Source organism: Hippopotamus amphibius, chromosome 10, assembly GCF_030028045.1.
Source record: "Hippopotamus amphibius kiboko isolate mHipAmp2 chromosome 10, mHipAmp2.hap2, whole genome shotgun sequence".
Lineage (NCBI taxonomy): Eukaryota > Metazoa > Chordata > Mammalia > Artiodactyla > Hippopotamidae > Hippopotamus > Hippopotamus amphibius.
This window is the reverse complement of record NC_080195.1, coordinates 114466104-114486634: the sequence shown is the minus strand read 5'-3', so window position 1 is coordinate 114486634 and position 20531 is coordinate 114466104. Positions and strand designations below refer to the sequence as shown.

Sequence of the window (20531 nt, the reverse complement as noted above, 5' to 3'; positions counted from 1 at the left end):
ATTTCCCTGACTGAGATGGGAATGCCAGGGGCCTGGTACGTTTATGGGGTGAAATAAAGAGAACAGCCTGGTCGTGCTGAGTCTGAGAGGACACCCACACGCCTCTGTGGGGATGTTAGGTGGGCGGTGTGACCTGCGACCACGGAGCGCAGGGAGAGGACCATGCTGGGGATGCCACGTCCACGCACACGGAGATGCTGTGGAGACGCTGAAGCCACGGCTCGCGCGGGAGCTCCTACAGCGAGAGCAGGGACGAGGAGAGAAGAGGCCAGAGACCAGGCCGGGGGCGCCCACGTATGGGGGTCTGGCAGGGGAGGGCCAGCAAAGCACTCTGCCTGTTACCAGAGAACCAGGAGAGCACGATACAAGCCCCCAGAGAGAGCATCTCACGGAGGGAAGAGACAACGGCATCAAACGCTGGCTGAGGCCGGAGTGCCGACCACGCGCGGCCAGACGATGCTGCTGGGGCCCTGGCAGGGCTTCGGCAGAGGGGTGGAGGCCGGAGGGCAGGAGGGGAGCCGGGGAGGGTGACTCGTGGGTCTACTCTAAGGGAAGCAGGGAACCGGGTGTGAGGGCGACACCCCTGCTGGGAGTGACAGAGGAGAGGGGGCGGCTGAAGGCCAGGGGAGGGGACTGCAGGAGCAAGGCCCCGAGGCCAGGAGAGGGGAGCTGGCCTGGGCCGCAGGGCGGTTCCAGAGGTACTGTTACCTGGGGGGAGGCGGGGACCCCTGCAGACACAGGCGAGGCAAGTGCCCTTCCAAGGCCGCAGAGACCGCAGGGTCACTCAGCAGCCGGCGTGAGCAGGTCAGGAGAGGGTGGTGGGACAGTGACACTGACCTGGAATGTGGTCCTACGCTGGGTGGCCCTAACGCCCCACTTGCCAGGCGTGGACGCCAGTTTCGAGTGACGTCAGCCAGCTTAACAGTCACACCACGGCACCCACCCAGGAAAGGCAGGAGGCCCCCGCTCCTCGTGAGGCCTGGCCGGTCCCCCGGTCCCTGGTCACTCTCTGCGTCCCTAACCCAGACCGCACCGCGCTTCTTGTCTGGGTTTGGTTTTATCATTATGCTTCATCTTTTTCTAAAACTGCCACTATTTTGAGAGCAAGACCCGTGTCCACACTTTGTTGCCTGCTGACAGGACAGAAGAGGGCCAGGCTGGTGACAGTCATCAGACACCCGGCAGACGGCACCCCATCCTGGAAGACACGAGAGGCAGGGAGCACGTCCTTACCGTGGCCGGGGAGGAAGAGCAGGCGATGTCCTTCGGATCTGAAACACCAAACACGGAACAGCGTGAGCTAGGGCCGGGTGATTCCTCCGGCACGAGACGTTAAACCAAAACCAGGCGCCATCTGATACCGTTTACTAAATTAGCCGCAATTTAAGGAAAAAGACAACGCACGAGGCAGCACGTCTGGTGGGGTGAGGGCGCAGCACGGCCACCCCCGCAAGAACCCGCACGCCCCCGTCCCCCACCTGGGCCCGTGCCTGCCTGCTCCCCACGCGCTGGAGCCGGGAGAGAGGAAGCCAGCACCAACGCACGCAAATCAGCACGACGGCGAGCTGCTTTGCCGTATGGAAAATAGGTCACAAATAAACACCAGCAGAGCACGTGTGCACTACGGGGACCAGCCACGGAAGACACATTGAAAGCATAAGTTATGGAATTAATCAGAAGTAAAGACCCGTGGGCACAAAACACCTGTCTTGAAATAGACTAAAATGCCTTTTACCTAAACGTCAAGGGGTGTGAGATAAAATTCACGTGTTTTGGCGAAGACAAGAAACATTTAAACAAAAAATTCTCCTCTGCCCTGTGGCGTCCTCCCCCCCCCCCACCCCACACGGTGTGTCCTGCCTCGACCAGACCTCCCCCATCGGCAGAAAGACCTGCTCAGCCAAGAAGAGCCACGTTCTCCCAGCATCTACAAGACAACTCCTTAAAGTCACACTCCTCCCTGATCTTGTGAGGGGCCACGTGACCCACCACGACGCCGCTTAGACCTGGGTTACGTCAACTGTCAGGAAGCCCTCTGTCTCAAAAAACTCACGTAAATGCGTCTTTACTCTAATGGGTGGAATAGCCCCCAGAGCGTTCCGAGATGCTCCTCCCGGGTTATAAACCTCAAATACGGCTCAAATAAGGTGTTCCAGTCCTTTCTTAGATTGACTGCTTAATTTTTGGTCCACAGAGGGAAGGACACGTGGACACAAACAAAACCAGAAGCTAGGCATTTTTCATCTTCGTACTTTAAAATCACGCCAGTGTGATCCAGGAATGAGAGCTGGGCTTAGGGCCCTGAGGAGCCCGGAGAAGCACCCTCCACTCTTGAGAATCCAGAGAGCTGCCTTCTGACGGCTCTGCTCCTTCCCCATCACCCAGAACCTGGGTCTCTTTATAACGTTTGGTGAGAAGGTTTAACTGCCTGGAAACACAAACCAAGCCCCAGGGCTTTAAACCTCCCCCAGCTCCCTCCCTCGAGATACAGAGGGTGACACAGAGGGGCCCCTGGACTACGCGCTCCTGGGCTGGGGGCTCCCCTCCGCTGCCCTCTGCGGAGCGTGGCCCGGTGATCTCTGGTGGCCCCGATGGCCCCGGGGACGTGCCGTGACGTTGGCGGCACTCCCCCCATCCGCCCAGGGTCAGTACCTACGGCTCGCTCCTCACGGGCATGGCTGGTCCTCCCGGCATGGCTTTTCCCGGGCTTTCACCCTGTAGGACATTCGCACAAGCGACCCTCGGCTGGGACACGTCTGAGGGCAGCTTCCCAGGCAGCCCCGGAGGGGCCTGCAGATGAGGTGCCCGGGCAGGAGGAGGAGCGGGGGCGAGCTCGTCCCTCGCTGCTGGTCAGGAGGAGGGGTGCGCCTGGAGCTTCCCCGCGCACCCCGCCGTCAGGGGTTAGGGGCGCGGAGGGAGCAGACTAAATCACCGAGATGCCCGTGGAAGCGGCCTCTGCCCCTGCAGGGAGTGCTGCCCTTGGACACGAGATTTGCTGGTCACTGCTTTCAGCTGCCGTTTGTCATTCACACACACGCCACCTCCCTGCCACCAGGGGAAGAGCAGGGTACCAATCCCCTCGCAGAGAGGGCCCAGGGGGCTTCCTCTTGCTCTGCTGTGGGGGGCAGCCAGCAGCCTCCGTCAGAGTGACAGGCCTGTGGCTGCAGTGGACTCGGGCTGCCGGGTGACATCGGGACTGGGAGGAGAAGCTTCACTGACAAGGGCCCGAGGGAGGAGGGGAAAGGGAGTTCGAGCCTGAGAACCGGCTTCTCCCCGCTTGCTGAAACGCTCGCGGACACAGGGCCCCGGGCGCCTGGGTTCCAGTGTGGGGGACTCAGGGGGCCGCAGAAACGCCCCCTCCCACGAGGCCGGCTGCAGGGGCTGCCCCCTGGGGCACGTTTCAGAGGCACAAGCGGCCGGCGTCCCGTCAAAGCCGCCTGCACGGAGCAGCGCCTCCAGAGCTCGGGCTCGAGAGGAAGAGAGAAGGAGCCGCAGGCCGCGTGAGCCGGGCCCTGATGACGTCGGCGGAGGCCCGGCGAGGAGCGAGGGGGCAGCCGAGGCTGGTTCGACAAGGACGGCCAGTCCCGGAGGGAGAGAGCAAGGACCAGGTGACCAAGTGATGCTCGGCGGGGAGACCTGAGTGAGCAGAGAACCCTGCCCCCGGCTACGGGGATGCGGGAGGAGGGGCAGGTGTGGCGGCAGGGAAGGAGGAGCAGTGAGAGGAAGCCTTCAGTGGCCCCGTGAACAACAGGGACCCGGAACTCAATGACCTTGCACAACCCTGAACAAATTTACCTTGTACACACAAGGCTAAAGGCCAAGACTGCAGATAAGGAGAACTCGCAGCCACCAGAGGGGAGCAGAGAGAGGAGGAGAGAATGGCCTCTGTGGCCCGGCCTCCAGCCCCACAGCACCCTCTACCCAGCCCGCGGCACCCAGGACCCCGCCAGTCCTCAGTGCCCATTGAGGCCGCCTCCCCCTCCTCCCTCGGGAAGAGGCACGAGCACTCATCTGTCCCACGAGTCAGAATCAGTACATCTCCCAAGACCACCTTAAGGGCCTGGGGGACGTTGAGTGAGTGCATTTCATCCCAGTATGGGCCAGGGAGGAGGGAGGCAGAGCCCCATGGTCGCCGTGGAAACAGGAGAGGGGGTGAGAGGATGGTGAGTGGTGGGAAAGTAGCCCCAGGACCCCCCCCCCCCCCACTGCCTGCACAGACCTCAGCATCGCCCACCCCCTCGGAAGCTACGGGAGCGGTGGCTCGGTGGGGAGGATGCTCTTGTTTTATTACAAAAGACCAAACCAGGGCTTCCTTGTTCTTGGAAATCCTGCCCCGCTCGGGATGACTGAGCCGAATGGTGTCGGCCCTGAGCGCCCCGTCCACGGCCACGCGCTCCGTCCCTCGTCCCTCGCCTCTCTCCCCAGAGCCGCCCTTCATCAGCTGAGGAAGAGCGTAAAGGCCACTGTGGACGCTGGGCCTCGAGCAGGAGGCGCCGGGGGCCCCTGCGCGAGCGACGAGGAGCAGCGTCCTTGTCCGGGTGAGGAGGACGGGGCCCCCGGAGGAAAGCAGGTGACGCGACGGCCTCTCCCGGAACTCCGGTGACACTCAAGCCACAGTTAGTGCCGCAGTCCGGCGTGCTGGCCGGGGAGCCAAGGTACCCCCCCCCCCCACCCCCCACCTGTTCAACAATGCACTTGTCTGGGCCACGCTGAGATGCGGCTGGAGGCTTACTCGGCCCCTGGAGAAAACGGTGAAAACGGCAGGTGAGCAGCCCCGCTCCCCACTGTTCACACCCCCACGGGGGCGGGGGCGGGGAGGGGGGGTCTGATGCCTCATCTAACCTCGGCTTCCGTCCTCCCTGACAGGACGTGTGCTCAGCTAAATGGCGGTTCTTACAAAAATAAAAAGCTTGGCATTAGCAGCAAGAAAAAAGAAGTGAGACGCTTCACGTGGCTTAACCTTTTGGATGATGAAACCGGCACCTCCGAATGCACAGCTGAAGCTACAGGTGAAGCTCAACAGGGATGAAGTCGCTGACTCCCGAGCATCCGTACCTGGGAGCTGACAGTGGGGGGCTGTCTAGCACCATGTGAGCTTATTTTGCTTTAAGCCAAATCGAAGGAAATGCCAAATATAACTCATCAGAGTAGCTTGTGGGATGAGAACACCCCGACACATGAACGGCTAAAGCAGCACCTGCTTCTCCATCACTCGTGTAACTGTTAGGAATCCGTGTCCTGCCCATTTCTATTTAAAAAATTAATTTCAAATTCAATGAAAACAAAAGTCTGGGATTGAGTCTAGGATGGAACAAAGGGTTGGATTTTCTGGTAGAACGCTCTCTACCTAGTGAAGATATATGATCCAAAGTCATGCCGTGGTTTTAAAACGTCATCAAGGATATATCTTATCAGAAAGTAAACAAGCTGGCGAGGCACGTTTCAGTTTGTGGCCGCAAGACGGGGGTGAGCGACGTGGCAGGTGGAGGAGGCGCATGCATGCCCGATGCTGCGGGGCCGGAGACAGGGCAGGAGTTTCAACAGTGGTTACTCCAGAAATCAGGAAACAGCAGAAAATCCAGCAAGACCAGGAGAGCAACAGCTCATCAGGGAAGGAAGTCTGCCCGGCAAAGGAGAGCCAGGGCAACCCCACGCCTGCCCGGGACGAAGCAGCAGCCTCTTCTCCTAAACGCGCCCCCTCCAAAGCCCTCCCAGGGAGGGGTCGTCATCCACCGGTACTTACGTTCGATGAGAAAGAGAAAGCACACTATCCCCATGGCTGCCACGATGGCCCCCGGCACGACGAAGGACAGGCCCCAGCACGTGGACACCCAGTAGCCGGCGATCAAGGACCCCAGAATGTTGCCCACAGAGGTGTGGGAGTTCCAGACCCCCATGATCAAACCTCGCCTGCAACACAGCAACACACAGGAGGGCAGATGACACCTCGGGGCTTAAACGGGTTGGGCCGCGCGGTCACAACAGCGCCTGCACAGCGTAAGAGCTGGGGTAGAAATAAACGGGCAGTGTGCACACCACCTCTGCAAGGATCGGGACCAGGGGCGTTTACAAGAGGACTGGATCTTTACTTATCTCCGCTGTATAATTATGTCTCTCCGAGCTCATTCATTCCACGATTAAAAAGAGGAAAGACGCGTTTTCCTGAGATTCTGGGAAGGCCCTGAATTTAAATTCGTGCCTTTGTAATCTAAATACAATCATTTGATGAAATATCCTGTTAACAAAAGTTCATGTTGATGAACCTGCCAGATGAACGGGGCTAAATAAGGCTGGAGGAGTGGGCTTCCTGTTTCAGTCTCCCAATTTTGTCCAGCATCTCTGAGTACTTCCTACCCGTGGGCCTGGCCGTGCTGCGTGTCACACAGACGTTATGATGGAATGTGACGGCAGTCAGGTTGCCTGAGACTGGGTGCAGCTCTGCTACCAGGCGCTGGGTGACCTAGACAGGACCTATCACATTTCCCTGTTCCTTCCCGTCCTGTGAAAATGTAGCCTCTGTTTCGAAAGGCCTGGGGCGAGGCCCTGACTGCATTTCTCCCAAGCGGCCAGGTGATGCCTGGGCTGCTAGTCAGCTGCACAGGTGACCCACACTCCACCCCGCCCACAACAGGGGCATCTCCTGGGACAGAGGACCACCTGAATTTCAGACCCTCAAGTCCCAGAGGTTTCAATCATCTTATTTCACAGAGTAGACTAAGGTGTTTTTATTGTGATAAATCTAAAGAAAAACTAAAAATCAAGCAGTCTGGTTGTCATCAGAATCTTCTGAAAATGGACGCTGCTGGAAGCAGGGGTGCCTTCCTCACCTCCCTTTTCCAAACCAGTTCCCGAGGCAGGTGACGACGCTGGGCCAGCCGGTGGTCTGCACCAGTCCGTTGACGATCTGCGACAGAGGGCAAAGAAGGAGACCACTGAGGGGGACACTCACAGCCAGAGCCCGGCCTCGGGGGTCTGGGTGCCCCGCGGGGACTCTCCCAAAAAGAAGGGGCAGAACCCGATTTGATGTGAGCCGCGACAGCAAAACGTGCATTTTAAACAAAGTACAAATATATCTTATCACCAGAGTTGTACGTGCCTATTGTGAAAGTTTTAGAATAAGCAGAGAAAGGAAAGAAAAGACAGTCTCTTGCTCGGACAGAGATGAACTACTGTTAACAGCTTGGGGCCAAGCTGTCCAGTCTCTTTCCAATCTAAAACTTTATAAACAGAGAAAAGCCCTCTCCTTTTTTACGGAACTGTGATGATACCATAAGGGTGGCTCGTAAATTGCTCGTTTTCCCTTCTTACATTGTGTAGAAGGTTCTGCTGCTAACCATCTGAAATGAGCAAGACCTTGACCTAGTGCCTGGAGAAACGATTTCTCCACTTGCCAGGAGCGCCCTGAGCTTTTGTTTGAAGAAGGGATTTAGGAAGTGTGTCGGCAACTGGCTCGGCTTTAGTCGCAGGGGCCTGGGCACGGCCTCCTCCAGTCGCTGCTAAGGAGGACCGGCCCCCCGGAGGTGGACTGGGAGCCACTGGTCCAGCCTCAGGGCCAGCCAGGCGCAGCCTTCCCTCCAGGAACGTGCCGGGACTCTGAGAGGTAGGTTTTTCCTTCTCTCTAATTTTCTGTGTTACTATAAAGTGTGCACCACTTTGGTAATTAAAACCGCCAAACTCTTTCAAGTCCTACGGTGAAAATTTTAAAAGCAAATTACGTACAATTTGCCCTGATCTTGCCACATCTTCCTGGGCTATTTGGAGGGTCTCAGAAGTTGAGCATCCTTGCTGTAAGTCCTTGTCCATTTCTAGGCAATATTACCCACAGGGCTGTTGGGAGTGGCAGAGCCGAGAGTTCCGGGAAGCACGGGGCCTCGCTGCAAGGGTCTGGCCGCACGCCCGTCTGGCCTTCACTCCCCTGCAGCACCTTTAGGCCCTCACCTTTCCTCCCCACTGACTGCCCCCCAACCCACCGACCACCCCCCAACCCTGCCTGACTGCCAACAATCCCCAAGTCCCCTCAACCCCCTCCCCCCGCCATGCCCCACATCCCCCCAACTCCAGGGCGGTCAAGTCTGTCACAAGACAGAACATGTCCAATGCATCCAAATTAAGGCAGAAGGACTCATAAGGGCTTCATGCTTCAGTCCCCCTGCTGGGGTACCGACAGATAGGATTCTTCAAGCGGAAACTCCTGAAACTAAGAAACGCTTCCGGGCTGCTGGAATTTCAGAGCAGAGGAGAGAAGAGGGGCTGGACGTGTAGCGCTGACCCTGACCTGAGACAGGACACGGTTCTGCCCACTCTCACAATCTGCCGTCTTCTGCCGGCAGAGGTGGGGACCCAGGACGTTAACACCCCGTCCAGCTCATCATGGAAACCTGTGAGCCGTGGCCCTGACCTTACCTGAGTTACCATGTAGAATCCAAAACTGTGGATGTTGTAGAAGTACCCTGCCCCAAAGAGGGCAGTAAAAGCACCACTGGCCAGCATTCCGCAAGTCAGGTAATACCTAATTGGCAGGCGTTCCCCTATTATGCCACTGGGGACAGAGGACAGAGAGACGAACATGAGAAAACAAACACACCCATGATGCAAATGACCCAGCGGCTTCTTTCCGGATGCTTTCAAGCTGTTCTCTGAGCTTTTAGAACGCGAAAGCACTCCCGTTTCCAGGAAACTTTAATTGCAATTATTTTTTCGTGGAGCATGTATGAGCCAGAAACTGGCAACACCTTTTAAGACTTTCTATTTCTCGTCAAAGTCGCGGTCAAACAGTAGAACGGAAACACTCTGACGTATGTGATGCCTGCCAATTGAAAAAAACCCCAAAGCGTGTCCTCCTAGCTAATCCTATTTTATATAAACAACAGCCAGTGAATGTAAAGAGTATTTAAAAATTTCAACTGTTGACTTGTAGACATTTATGAAAAGGGGTCCGCAAGTCCCTCGGCCCTGGGGGTGGCATCAAGCCCCCGTGTCAGCGGCCAGGGCACAGGGGCTCTGTCAACCACCCTCCCCGGCCACACCCCTGAGATCTGGTTTAAGGACAGAGCCTTTCCTTTAAGGTGAAGGATGACGTGTGGGGCCGCAGCCTCCGTGCTCCCCGCGAACAGCCACGTGACTCCTAGAGCTGCCTGGGTGCTCAAACAAGATAAATGCAGTTCAACGCCAGGCAGGGGGTGGCTGCTCAGTAAAACAGCTCCAGGGCCGCCGGGGAGGTTGGAGGGTGGACGGCTCCCGTTTCATCCTGGGGTATATATATTCCACAGGCTTTCACCACCGTCGCACCACACCCAATGCCACAGGAGATACATCCTTCACTGCCCTGTAGGAAATGTCACTGTGGAACAGCTTGACACCGTGGCTTATTAAGTGAATAAAGAGCTGGAGAACAATCACAAGCGCCTGCGTGCCTTTTGCAACCTTTACGCACTCGCGGGTCTCGTTTTCTTCCACGTAATCATTCTAGGAGCCAAAGAAACGTGAAACGTGATGCAGGATGACGCCTGCCTGACCGCGGACAGTACTCTGGGGACTGGCTCCAGAATTCTGGTCGTTCAAGAACCAATACCCCAGAGAGCTCTCCCTTCGGAATTTACTGAAGAAAAAAAAGACACATCTAACCTCACGCAAATGACCTCTGAGACGCTGACGCAGAGGAGGTCATTTAAAACTACAAACGGCACTCAGGTCAAATTTTAAGCTGAGTAGAAACTGATCACACATGAACTCGAGAGCCTTCCAGAGCTACAGGAATTACCTGCTTCTTCCTGCTCACTTCGGAGAAGAGCAACCATGTCCCAGGGGCGTGGGCTGACCTGCCCAAGGTCACAGAGCAAGTGGCAGAGTGAGAAGGGCCTCCTGAGAGCCGGTGCCATTGGCTGGGGCTCACAAACGTCCTCTAGCCTTGCCAGACAGGGTTGGGCCTCGCGGCTGCCCTGGTGGCGCAGTGGTTAAGAATCCGCCTGTGCAGGGGACACGGGTTCCACCCCTGGTCCAGGGAGATCCCATGTTCCACGGAGCCATTAAGCCCCTGTGCCACAACTACTGAAGCCCAGGTGCCTAGAGCTCGTGCTCCACAACAAGAGAAGCCACTGCAGTGAGAAGCCAGCACACTGCAATGAAGACCCAATGCAGCCAATAAATAAATAAATAAATAAATATTGGCCCTCAATTTGGTCTCTATTTAAAAGTTTCTAGAGAAAAGGCCTAACAGAATGGAGAGCACTCCACATTCCATCAGGCTCACACAGGTAATAAAGGCCAGGCCACACCTGCTTGAAGCTGCCAGCAAGGACCTCGTTAGTAAAGGGACCACTGTGTCTGATTCATCTGCTACACTAACACCATCCACCTCACTAGCCATGTGTCACGATGTCAGTAAAAGGCCACGCGAGGAAGCAGGGTACACCCTCCCCCCAGTCACGCGTCTACTGTGGATTTCACATCAGGTTATTACGAAATAATAAAATAATATTATTTCGTAATAACCTTCATTGGCGAGTGGCATGAAGAATGATCTCTGCCAATAAATAAGCAACAGTAAAACCACTTTATTGAAACCAGGTTTCTTAGCCTCAGCACCCTTGGCGTCTTGGGCCGCGTACCTCTCTGTGACGAGGGGCTGCCCTGCGTCCCGCAGCACGCTTAGCAGCACCCCGGTCTCTGCCCACGAGATGCCCGCAGCACCCCCTCCTCCAGCTGAGACAACCAACACTGTCTCCAGATACTGCGGGGACAGAGTCACTCCCAGAGAACCACATTTAAACGCTGTTTTCTAGTTACTGAGAAAAACACACTCCAACCTGCGGGTCTTTTTATATGACTGACTATTGGTGTCCAGGAAAACTGTGGTCTTTAGAACATAAATATTTCACCCCAGGATAGGATGTGGCTGGCGGCCCGGGTGCAGTCTACGCCCTCGGGAGCCCAGGGCTCACACCGTCCTCCTCTGCAGCTCGGCTCCTCTTCTGTCCTGCGTCCGTACTCCTCACACTGCCCTCGGACAAGCCCTGCAGCTCTAGGCAGATGTGCGAGTACAACCAAGGGGTGCCAGCCACCCCGTCAGCAGGAACTGCCTGTCTGGGTACCAGACACCTAGAGGGTCCTGAGCTGGGGAGGGGCCCAGGTCTTGGTGATAACACAGTCTGGGTGGATCTCAGGGGAGACGGTGAACATTTACAGGGGTTCCAGCGATTCTCAAAGCTCTAAAAATCTGTCTCTGAACAAAACCCTCTTTGGACTAGAGGCTTTTTGTGTGTGTGCTTGTTGTTTTTGTTAAACCTGGCTGGGTGGACACAAGAACAGTTTTAAGTCGGCCAACCACACATCCCATTACCCACTAACACTCACCACCCTCCCAGGCCAACTCAGAACAGGATCCCGAGCGTGGCAATGACCGTGTGTAACAGACGCCGGGCCAGGCCCTGTCCTGAGCGTTCTACGTGTATTAACTCGTTTAAACCTCATCACACTCCTGTGAGTTAAGAATTACTGCTTCCCCCACTTTGCAAAGGGGAAACTGAGGCAAAGGAGGCACAGTAACTGGCCCAAAGCCACCCAGCGAGCGGTCAAGCTGGGATCAAAACCCAGCAACGTGTCTCCGGAGTCCACACCCCCCACCGCAGGCAAGACGGCCTCTGGCTTCAGGGGCGGTGCTATGCCGGCTGAGCTGGGCATCCAAGTGGACACGCCAAGCACAGCCTGTGTGCACTGCTCTGCGCCAGGTGGGCTCAGGGAACAGACGGAGGCCCCTGAAGCCAGAGGACAGGATGCCCTGCCATGCTCCCCGGGCGGGGAGCTGCCAGCGCCTTGCTCCCGAGGGACCAGGTCCCGGCAGGGCTCACGGTGCGTCCAACCCCGGGCCAGGAAAGCCGTCCGAGGACAGTCTGCCTGATCAGCAGGACCTGCGCTGGCTTCCACCTCCTCCTCGTCTCTGAGGAGAGACTGGAGGACCAGCCACCTGTGGACGGGGCCGCGCCTGCACCCGGTGGACCGCCTGGGCCTTGCAGTCTCGGCCGGACCTACCTCAGGTACATGCCGACGGCGTACGCGCACAGGAAGGAGTAGTCCAGGGCCCCGAGCAGCTGCTGGTAGTTGTCCTGATCTACGTGGGGCAAAGAGCAACAGGAAAAGGGGGCTGTTATTTAGTTTTCACTAAGGATCGATGTACGTCCGGGAGAGGTGCAATGCCACACGAGACACCTGCTCTCCACATCTGGGAGGCGTCCTCAGAAGAGAACACAGAAAATACAGCGACGGGAAATACAGTCACCACGTTTCAAATAATCGCTACATAAACATTGCTCCCATCAGGTCAAATCCATTGCTGGGTGAGCCTGTGGTTTATTCGTTCTGTTTCACGTCACCCTGGCTTTGCTTCAGGCCCCCCCAGGCCAGCCCCACAGCACAGCTCTGAGACGGCTCTCTTCTTTCAGCCACAGCTTATGCGCTGTAAGTCCTGACTTCCGCCTTGACAAATGCAACCTGCAAATGACCTTCCGCAGATCTAGCCACTAAGTGACACCTGCCGTACACGGGCGCTGGGGACAGCGGCAGCTGAAGGCGGGAGGCGGGTGTGCTGGGAGGACAGACTAGTTTGCACCTGGAGGGACGGCTGCATCCGACAGCACTGTCACCTCTGCTAAGATCGGCCAGGCCTGGGAAGCCGGGCCAGCCAGCAGGCTCTGGGATCGCGGCCACCTGTGGAGGAAGTGGGGTCGCCCTGCTTCAGCCACGGGACGAAAGCGGGGGGATGGATGGAGAACTCACCAAACGGGGCCCAGCCGCAGTTGGTCCCGTTGCCTGGGAGCTGGTGAGCTGGCGCGTCCCCAGCTTTTTGGCTCTGGCTGTCGAATCTGACTTCGTCCTCATTCGAAGCCGTGCAGTAGCTGTGCAGCTCACCCTGCGGCATCCGTGGGGAGGACAGAAGCCAGAGAGAGAGAGAGAGAGAGAGCGCACTCAGGTGGGGTCCCGGGGGCAGAGCGTGGGGACAGCCGTCCCTCTCCTTTCAGCCGTCCCAGGGTGACTGTGTTCTAGGGGCACTAAGCACCACTGGGGCCGTGTGTCTGCGGGACCTGCCGAGTGCCTGCGACGAGGAAGGTTTCTCGAGCTCCCCAGCGGCCATCACACGGCCAGCACGGCCCATACGCGGCCACCCAGAGACCACTGCTCAGGGCAGCTGGGCAGCATCGGGACCACCTGCGCAGGACGGAAGAAAGGGTTCACCTGGCTAGACCTCTATCACTGAATACAAGTTACAGGTCCACACAAGGATGAGCATGAATCTCGAAGCAAAATAAGCCTGACACAAAGGAGCACGCGTGGGAGGACGCTGTCTACAAAGCTCAGGAGGAGGGAAACGAATCCAGGCGACGCTGGAGAGAATGGTGGTCACCTGGAGAAAGGTAAAGACGGAGACTGGGCACAGGGAGCCCTCTGGGAGCTGGATGGGGACCAGACCTTAACCTAGGTGATGATTTCCTGGATGAGCATGTAAATATTTGCCAGGCTAGACACTGCAGATCTGTGTATGTTACTCTATGCAAATCGTATCTCAAAAAAGGCCTTAAAACCAGCTCAGCGTGCTCTTTAGGGAGGAACGCGCCCTTCCAGAAAAACGCCACAGGGCAGCCGGGGCCATCGTGTTATGGGGACCTAGTGGCAGGTGACTTCTTTCTTGAAACACAAGGCGCAGCAGACAGGGCTCCATGTGTCTGCTGTGCAGCCTGGTGGTCACGCGCGTCCCCTCCCCAGGTGGCCCCGGCTCCCACTTCTCTCCTGCTGTGCGCTTTCTGGGGTTTTCACTACATGGGGCTCAGATGAACCAAAGCATCAGGTGTGAGCAAAGGCGAGAGGAGGCATCCTTAAGGTCAAGGACGTGGCCCTCAGGGGGAGCAAAGGTCCTAAAGGGGCGTCCTTTAGTGAGCTGGGACCTGAGAGAGGCTGGGCCTGGGGGCTGTGAGGAAGGCTGGCCCTGGAAGGAGCAACCACCCCGAGGTCAAGACACGGCAGCGGGCAGCAGCTGCACCCCAGTCCACCAGGCGGGGTGAGAGCTGGGAAGCCTGTCCACCAGCTTCGACTGGCGGACACCTCGTCTTTTCAGGAGAGGGTCACCGAAGAGGCTGATCTCCTTTAAAAGGTCACCTACGCTAGGGCTGTGGTCAGCCACGGCTGGACACCTCCTGATTTTACACGGACACACGCCCCTGAGACCTGGCCTGGCACACGGGACCCAGACACTCTGTGGCCATGTGGCTTTGTGGTCATCCCTGGGCTGCTCTGCTATCATTTAAACATGGCCCTAAAAACTTGCCACGGTTCTGCTTTCCAAAATCAAAGTAACACTCTGCAAACAGCTTTCCTGAGCAGAGCTCACGCTCCCCCGCGGGGGAGGCCGGGTGCTGTCATCTTCCCCACTCCACCTGAGAAACTGGGCATGCGTGGCTGTGAACTCGGGACGGGGACCTGCGGAGGCCTGCAGCCCTGCCTGTGTGCATGAAGCCGGATTTCCACCACCTCCCCACCCACCTGATGTTATAATTTCCTTCTCTTCTTTGCCTTCAGAAGTCAGGTGTGTCCGCCCACCTTTCTCTGCTGCTTCTCTTGGAAGCCAACTGGGCCAGGCCCAGAGGCGCCACGGATGCTGTCTGTTCACCTTTCAATAAAGGGAGCCACAGGCAGGACACGAGGACCCCCGTGGGCTGAGGGGACCCTCGAGCAGGGCTGGCGCGGGGGTCCTACCACATGCCTTACACGGAAGCCTGGGAAGAGGACCGTTGGAGACGCCGCTCCCACTGGCGGGTCCACATCCTCTTTCACCATCCACAGGGGATAGAGAGGATTAGAAAGCATCCCTTTAGTTTCATAAACAAACAGAAGAGGTTTTCTGTTTCGGTTTGTCCCGGGATGAGAGGTGCCGGTCAGGGTCACGGGCTCTGAGCTGGGATCCTGGTGCCACTGTGCTGGCCTCCAACCCCGGCCGAGCCCTGTGGACTCCCCACAGCCTGTTATGAAGCCAGCACCGTGCGGCCCGTCCTGGCGCTGCTGTGAAGATGAACTAGGTGTGTGTGGAGAGCTCCTCTCTGGTCCTCAGCCCTCAGAAGGGCTCAGCAACTGGCAGCCGTGAGGTTGGGGTCCACCCACACGGGGTACCCCGGCGCCTCCAGCTGGCCCTAACCTCATTCAGCTCCCAGCCCTCCTCCCTCACGTGAGAAATCTCCACCCTACCCCACTGAAAGGCTGCAGCAAAAGCAATAAAAGAACTAACATTACTCGAGCATACAGTCCTGAGGATATTTAAATAACTATATGTTAGCTTTTAATAAGATTGCTATATTTTAATTTTTCAATGAGTTTTATTCCCCAAACCTGGTGTTTGCAGGAAAATTAAGGATGATTGAAACTAAGATAAACTTAGTTTGTCAGAAAAAAAAAACCTCACCAGGTGAACTGATTCTTACCATGTTATAAAATCATTTCGAGGGGTGGGAGCTAGTCCTTTGCTTTCATAAAGGCAGTCTCCTTTGCAAATTTTTACACATGTGCCTTTCAACAGATAACATATAAAATTAACCAAAATACAGCAGGCAGTGATTAAAAGTCGATCAATCAAAAGACAACGTGGCGGCCGAGAAATGCGGTTGTGAAACGCCAAGGGAGGAGGAGCGGGACGGAACGTTCTCGGTACACGGGGCTCATAATTCTTCAAAAATGTCTGTGTAATACACAGGGGAACGGAAACGACCAAATAAACTGCAAAGCACCAGACGGACTGGACGGTGGGGGGTGGGGTGTGGGGAGCGAGAGAAGACAGGTGTCGACACGATGGAAGGATGCAGAAAACAGCCCTGATGTCACAAAACACGATGTGGGGGGCGGAGGAGCAGGGACATGGGTGGGTGCACTTAACTCCCATCTACAGACCCCCCTCCAGACCTCCCACGCCCGCCGCTGGGCAGCAGCAGGGGGTCGCGTCAGGGAGCAGCGGACGTGTTCCCCGTGAGCTCCACATGCACCGGCCCGTGCGAAACCTAGACACAAATGTTTTTTACACAAATGTACATTAATGAAGACTCTACGCTCTACATTCTGAACTTGAGCAACGTCACCCTGAGGAACTCTATTCACTCATTCATTCCAAAAACACCAGTTGGGCTCTTGGGTTCTCCGGCCAAGGCTTCCGTGAGGCTGCTCGTTCCCTGTAACAGAAGAGACAGCCCGGTGGAAGTCGGGAAGATGCTGCGAGGCCACGGGGGTGGGGGGGGTGGGCAGGAGCATCAGATCAGGGATTCGGGCCTCGTCAGGAGGAAGGGGGCGTGTCAGCTTCACGCCACCTCTGCATGACACACGGGGTGTAGTGTGTGTGAACGTACGTGCGTGCGTGTGCACCTGTGAGTGTGTACATAATCTGTACAGAGTGCATACGTTTAGTAAACTTTCTAGGTTCACTGGGGTGTATGGGTCCGTTTACTTTAAGTGGTCCTTTACACTCCTGTTATGAAGCTCTGGGTTAAAAGAACTCGCCAAAGCATTATCCAAAAGAAGTCCTAGAAGAGAAACGAAACTTCTGGTGCCTGCAGTGCTCTGGATGCTGGTGTTCCCACCAAATTCACATGTTGAAACCTGACCCCTAGGGTGATGGTGTTAGGAGGTGGGGCCTTTGGGAGGTGGAGGGTGGGGCCCTCAGGAATGGGATGAGTGCCCTTTTAAAGGGGCCCCAGCGAACCCCTCAACCTTCCACCATATGAGGATACAAGGAGGCAGCCGTCTGCGAGCTGGAAGAGGGCCCTCAGCAGAAACCGACCATGCTGGCACCCACCCTGATCTGGCACGTCCAGCCTTCAGAACTGTGAACAACAAACGCCTGCTGTTTACAGCCTCCCAGTCTGAGGTATTTTGTTACACAGCATGAGCGGACTGAGACAGTGCTCAGAGCAGGAAGAGCAGACAAGCAGTGCCCTGTTTACAACAGCACCTGGTGGTGGTACGTTTGTCTGAGTCACAGGTGCCACATGAAAACCGACCAAACACACACCTGCATATGCAAACACACACCCACTCGCCAAGGTGTACGGAAACACGTAGGGAAGCTTTGGGGCCACTGTCTGTTTTTTAAAAATGGAATCATTCTACATGAACTTACATATACCTTGACTCTTCTTACTCAAAAATACCTCTTGGGAATCTTTCTAAATCAACTGGGTTAGCTGCAACTCATTTTTTAAAGTAGTTGCACACATCAGAATATGAATGCCCCATAATTTATTCAGACTTTCACCTGCTGATTAAGTTCACGTAATAGCCAGGTTTTTTTCCTTTTGTCCTTGTTTTTTACATTGTAAGTTATGCTACAATAAAGATGCTTATGCAAATACTCCTAAGTGCTGGCGCTTTTACCTTTATGGACAAGATTCTCAGAAGCAGGGCTGAAAGACAAGCATTTCTAATGTCAACAGGTGTTACCCAGAACACTTTCCGAAAGGTTGTAACACGTTACATCTCCAGCACCAATGCCTGAAAGTTTCCCGTCATCACTGCCAGCAACAGGGGCTCTTACTCTTTTAGGTGTTCTGCCAGTTTTGTGGGTATAAAGTGATGCCTTGTTACTTTAATTTGCATTTGCAAATACCAGCAAGCTTGCACACCATTCATGCAGCTCTTGGAGATTCAGGTCCCTTGTCTGTGAACTACCTCTTATCCCCTCTGTCCATCATTCCTTTGGGTTTCCCAACTTCGCACACCTAAGATAGACATCATCTTGCTCTTGGATTTTTATTTCTTATTTTTCACATTTAAACCTTTAATCCATCCATCCATTTTTTATAAGGCAGGGGTTCAACCTTATTTCTTCCAGATGAATCACCAGTCATATCAACACCATTTATTAGAAGAAATACCCTTCCCACCACCTCTGTCAACCACTCTACTGTATGTTTCTCAGTATTTTCTATACTCTTCTACGACCTTTGTCTAGTCTTACACAATACTGTAATTATTTGATTACAGTGGCTTAAAAATTTATCTTTTTCACACTTTCCTTGGTAGTTAATTCTTGGACATTCTTTTCATATAAACGCTAAGATTATCGTATCAGTTAAAAAAGACACTGCTGAGATTTTCATTGGCGCTGCCTCCTACTTAAATACGAATACTGAGAACAGCGGAACTTTCCAGATAGCAAGTTTCCCACCCAAAGCCAAGGTGTGCATGTCCAGCCTTTCAGGCTTTGTTTTCTGTCCACCCCTGAGGATTACATGGCTTTCTCCTCCTGGGGTCCGTGTGCGCAGAGAGCGCTGGACCTTCATTCTCAGACGGGTCAATGTCACCGCTCCCCTCAGGGAACCTGGGTCCCTGCAGCTCAGGCTCTCCCCGAGAACCTCCTGCTTTCAGGCTTTCGTTCTGGCCCAGCCGGGGGGTGGGGGGCCAGGGATGAGCCCCCCAGAGTGTCCCTAAGGCAGGGTGCAGGCCCACCTGTCCATCAGCCTCCAGTTGGGAGGAGGGGCTACAGCTGGAGCAGCTGGTAGAAGAGGGGGAGGCTGTAAGCCCACCTCCTGCCAGTCTTGTTTTCATCACTGTTACTATTTCCCTCTTTACTAAACAGTAACATCAGAGAAAAATGAAAGGCGCCATCAGGGATTAAACGCAAGTCTAAACAGGGTAGCCTCGTGCTGACATCACGTGACGTCACGTCGCTGTACGTGGCATTAAAGAATATGAATCATTTTACAATTCACCACCCCTGGTGACCCATTCCAGGTAAGCAAGTATACTTTAATCTTGTTTTGCTCATAATGTGCTAATAAATATCAGTTACAGATAATTCAAACTGTCCCTCAGGTCAACAGGATCGCTACTATTTCTAGTTTTATAAGCCAGATGAGCTACATAAAGCACCTGAGAGCCTTGTAAGGTGTTACAAAGTAAGTTCCCACCTGCAGCGTCACATCCTCAACTACCTCAGAAGGCGAAGCAGCCCCCCGGGTTCTGCATTAGGGCCAACCCCCGTGCAGGCGCGTCTAAGGTGCTAAGTCAGACAACCCGCGTGTTGAAGAAACTCTGGGGGTGATGCTGGGAACGTAGTCAGGTTCTTAAACCTGCCCTAGAGACCCTGTGGCAGAGAGGTTAGGGGCTAAGCACAGGGACTCTGGCGGCAGCCCGACCCCCGTGGAATTCACCGGGCGGCCCTGGCCTGCATGGAGGAATTAGAGTCCCGAGTCTCAGCTTCCTCAAGAGGACACTCACAGCACTGCTGTGACGATGACATTAGGTAAGGAGGCCTGCACCTGGTCGGGCGCGGGGCTCAGCCTGCGGCAGCTACTGCGACGGGTGGAAACTTAAGCGAGAGCTGGACCCCTCCTCAGGAAGCCCCAACCCCCAACGGGCAAGGCAGGAGAGTGACCTGGAACATGCCACCTCCCTTCCTGGCTGAATGGGGACCCGTGTGACCATCACAAGGAGACCCTCCGGCGGCCAGCCCACCTCAGCGAGCTGCCTCGGTCCCAGCATGGGCGCTGCGCCTGTCAGACCGCTGCCCTGCGATGCCCCTCCCCTCACCGAGCACACGGGGCACAGGCCCCAGGCTGAAAACCCAGCCCTTCAGGATGGACCCTGGTCCTCAGGCAGCCCCCCGGCCCCTCTGGCTCCTTCGGGTCCACAGCACTCACTGAGGCCCCTCCAACGGTCTCTTCCGTTTCCGTAACTTGCCTCTTTCTTGACGCACACGTTGCTTCCCTAACCAGGAAGACTGGAAGTAGTAGCATTTAAGTGTATGGGGCAGGTTGGTCCTTGGTACTGATTTGAGAGACGCTAAAGTGGATGAGGGCCCACCGTCTCTTGTCCCATCCTTTTCTCTCTTTTGAGAACCACATTTTAAGGTCTGCAACCATCTTCATAGTTATTAAAACTTGGTATATCAAAAAAGGGAGAATTTTAGAAGTGACTTGAAGGGCCGGGGACATTCCTGCTTCCTGGGGGTCCAGGAGGAATTTTAGAACTCCTGGAGTAAATGGTTGATGTTTCAGGTCCACTGGGAGTTGCTGGAGAGCAGGGAACACAGAACTGTCCAGGAAGGCAACAGCCTCGGCGCCGCCTCTGCCGCCGGCCTGCAGACTGCGAGGGCAGCTGTCCAGCACTCGTTCCCCCGGGGGAGCAGAGGAAGCAGGACAACAGAGGTGAATGGGGGTACACTATTGGACCCGCATCCCTGCCAATGAGGAGAGAGTGAGGGAGGGGCAGTCGAGCTGGCAATGAACTGTCTTTGGCCCTGGATGGTTTTCTCGTCCCTTCTGTAATACAGACTCAAAAGCCATTCAAGCCTGTTGACAGTCTGCAGGCAAAACGATGCAATTCCATGGAGGGTGAGAAAACTATCCTGCTTTTTCCCCAACTTATAATTAGCTATTATGTAGGACTGTCTACTTTAATCTTCTTCTCTGCAAGTCAGATGCCTGTGTAATAACTCTGCCCGCCCATCACTAACACTGTGTTCTAAGAATAACGGAAAAGCACCACCCCTGCCAGACTTAGGATCA

General features: G+C 55.5%; 1 protein-coding gene across 9 annotated transcripts in view; it reads right to left on the bottom strand.

Moving 5' to 3' along the window:
* SLC37A1 (solute carrier family 37 member 1) overlaps positions 1-20531 on the bottom strand; it is an 82384-nt gene that overhangs the window by 35076 nt on the left and 26777 nt on the right. For all 9 annotated transcript variants that reach the window (XR_009047721.1, XR_009047720.1, XM_057697020.1 and 6 more), the window contains exons 4-9: positions 12772-12904; positions 12028-12106; positions 8404-8539; positions 6828-6904; positions 5744-5910; positions 1234-1271 (exon numbers count right to left, since the gene is read on the bottom strand). Coding sequence is in view for 7 of the 9 variants with exons in the window: in XM_057697020.1 (XP_057553003.1) it covers positions 1234-1271; positions 5744-5910; positions 6828-6904; positions 8404-8539; positions 12028-12106; positions 12772-12904 (630 nt within the window). In the remaining 2 variants the exon portion in view is untranslated. The remainder of the gene's footprint in view (positions 1-1233; positions 1272-5743; positions 5911-6827; positions 6905-8403; positions 8540-12027; positions 12107-12771; positions 12905-20531) is intronic.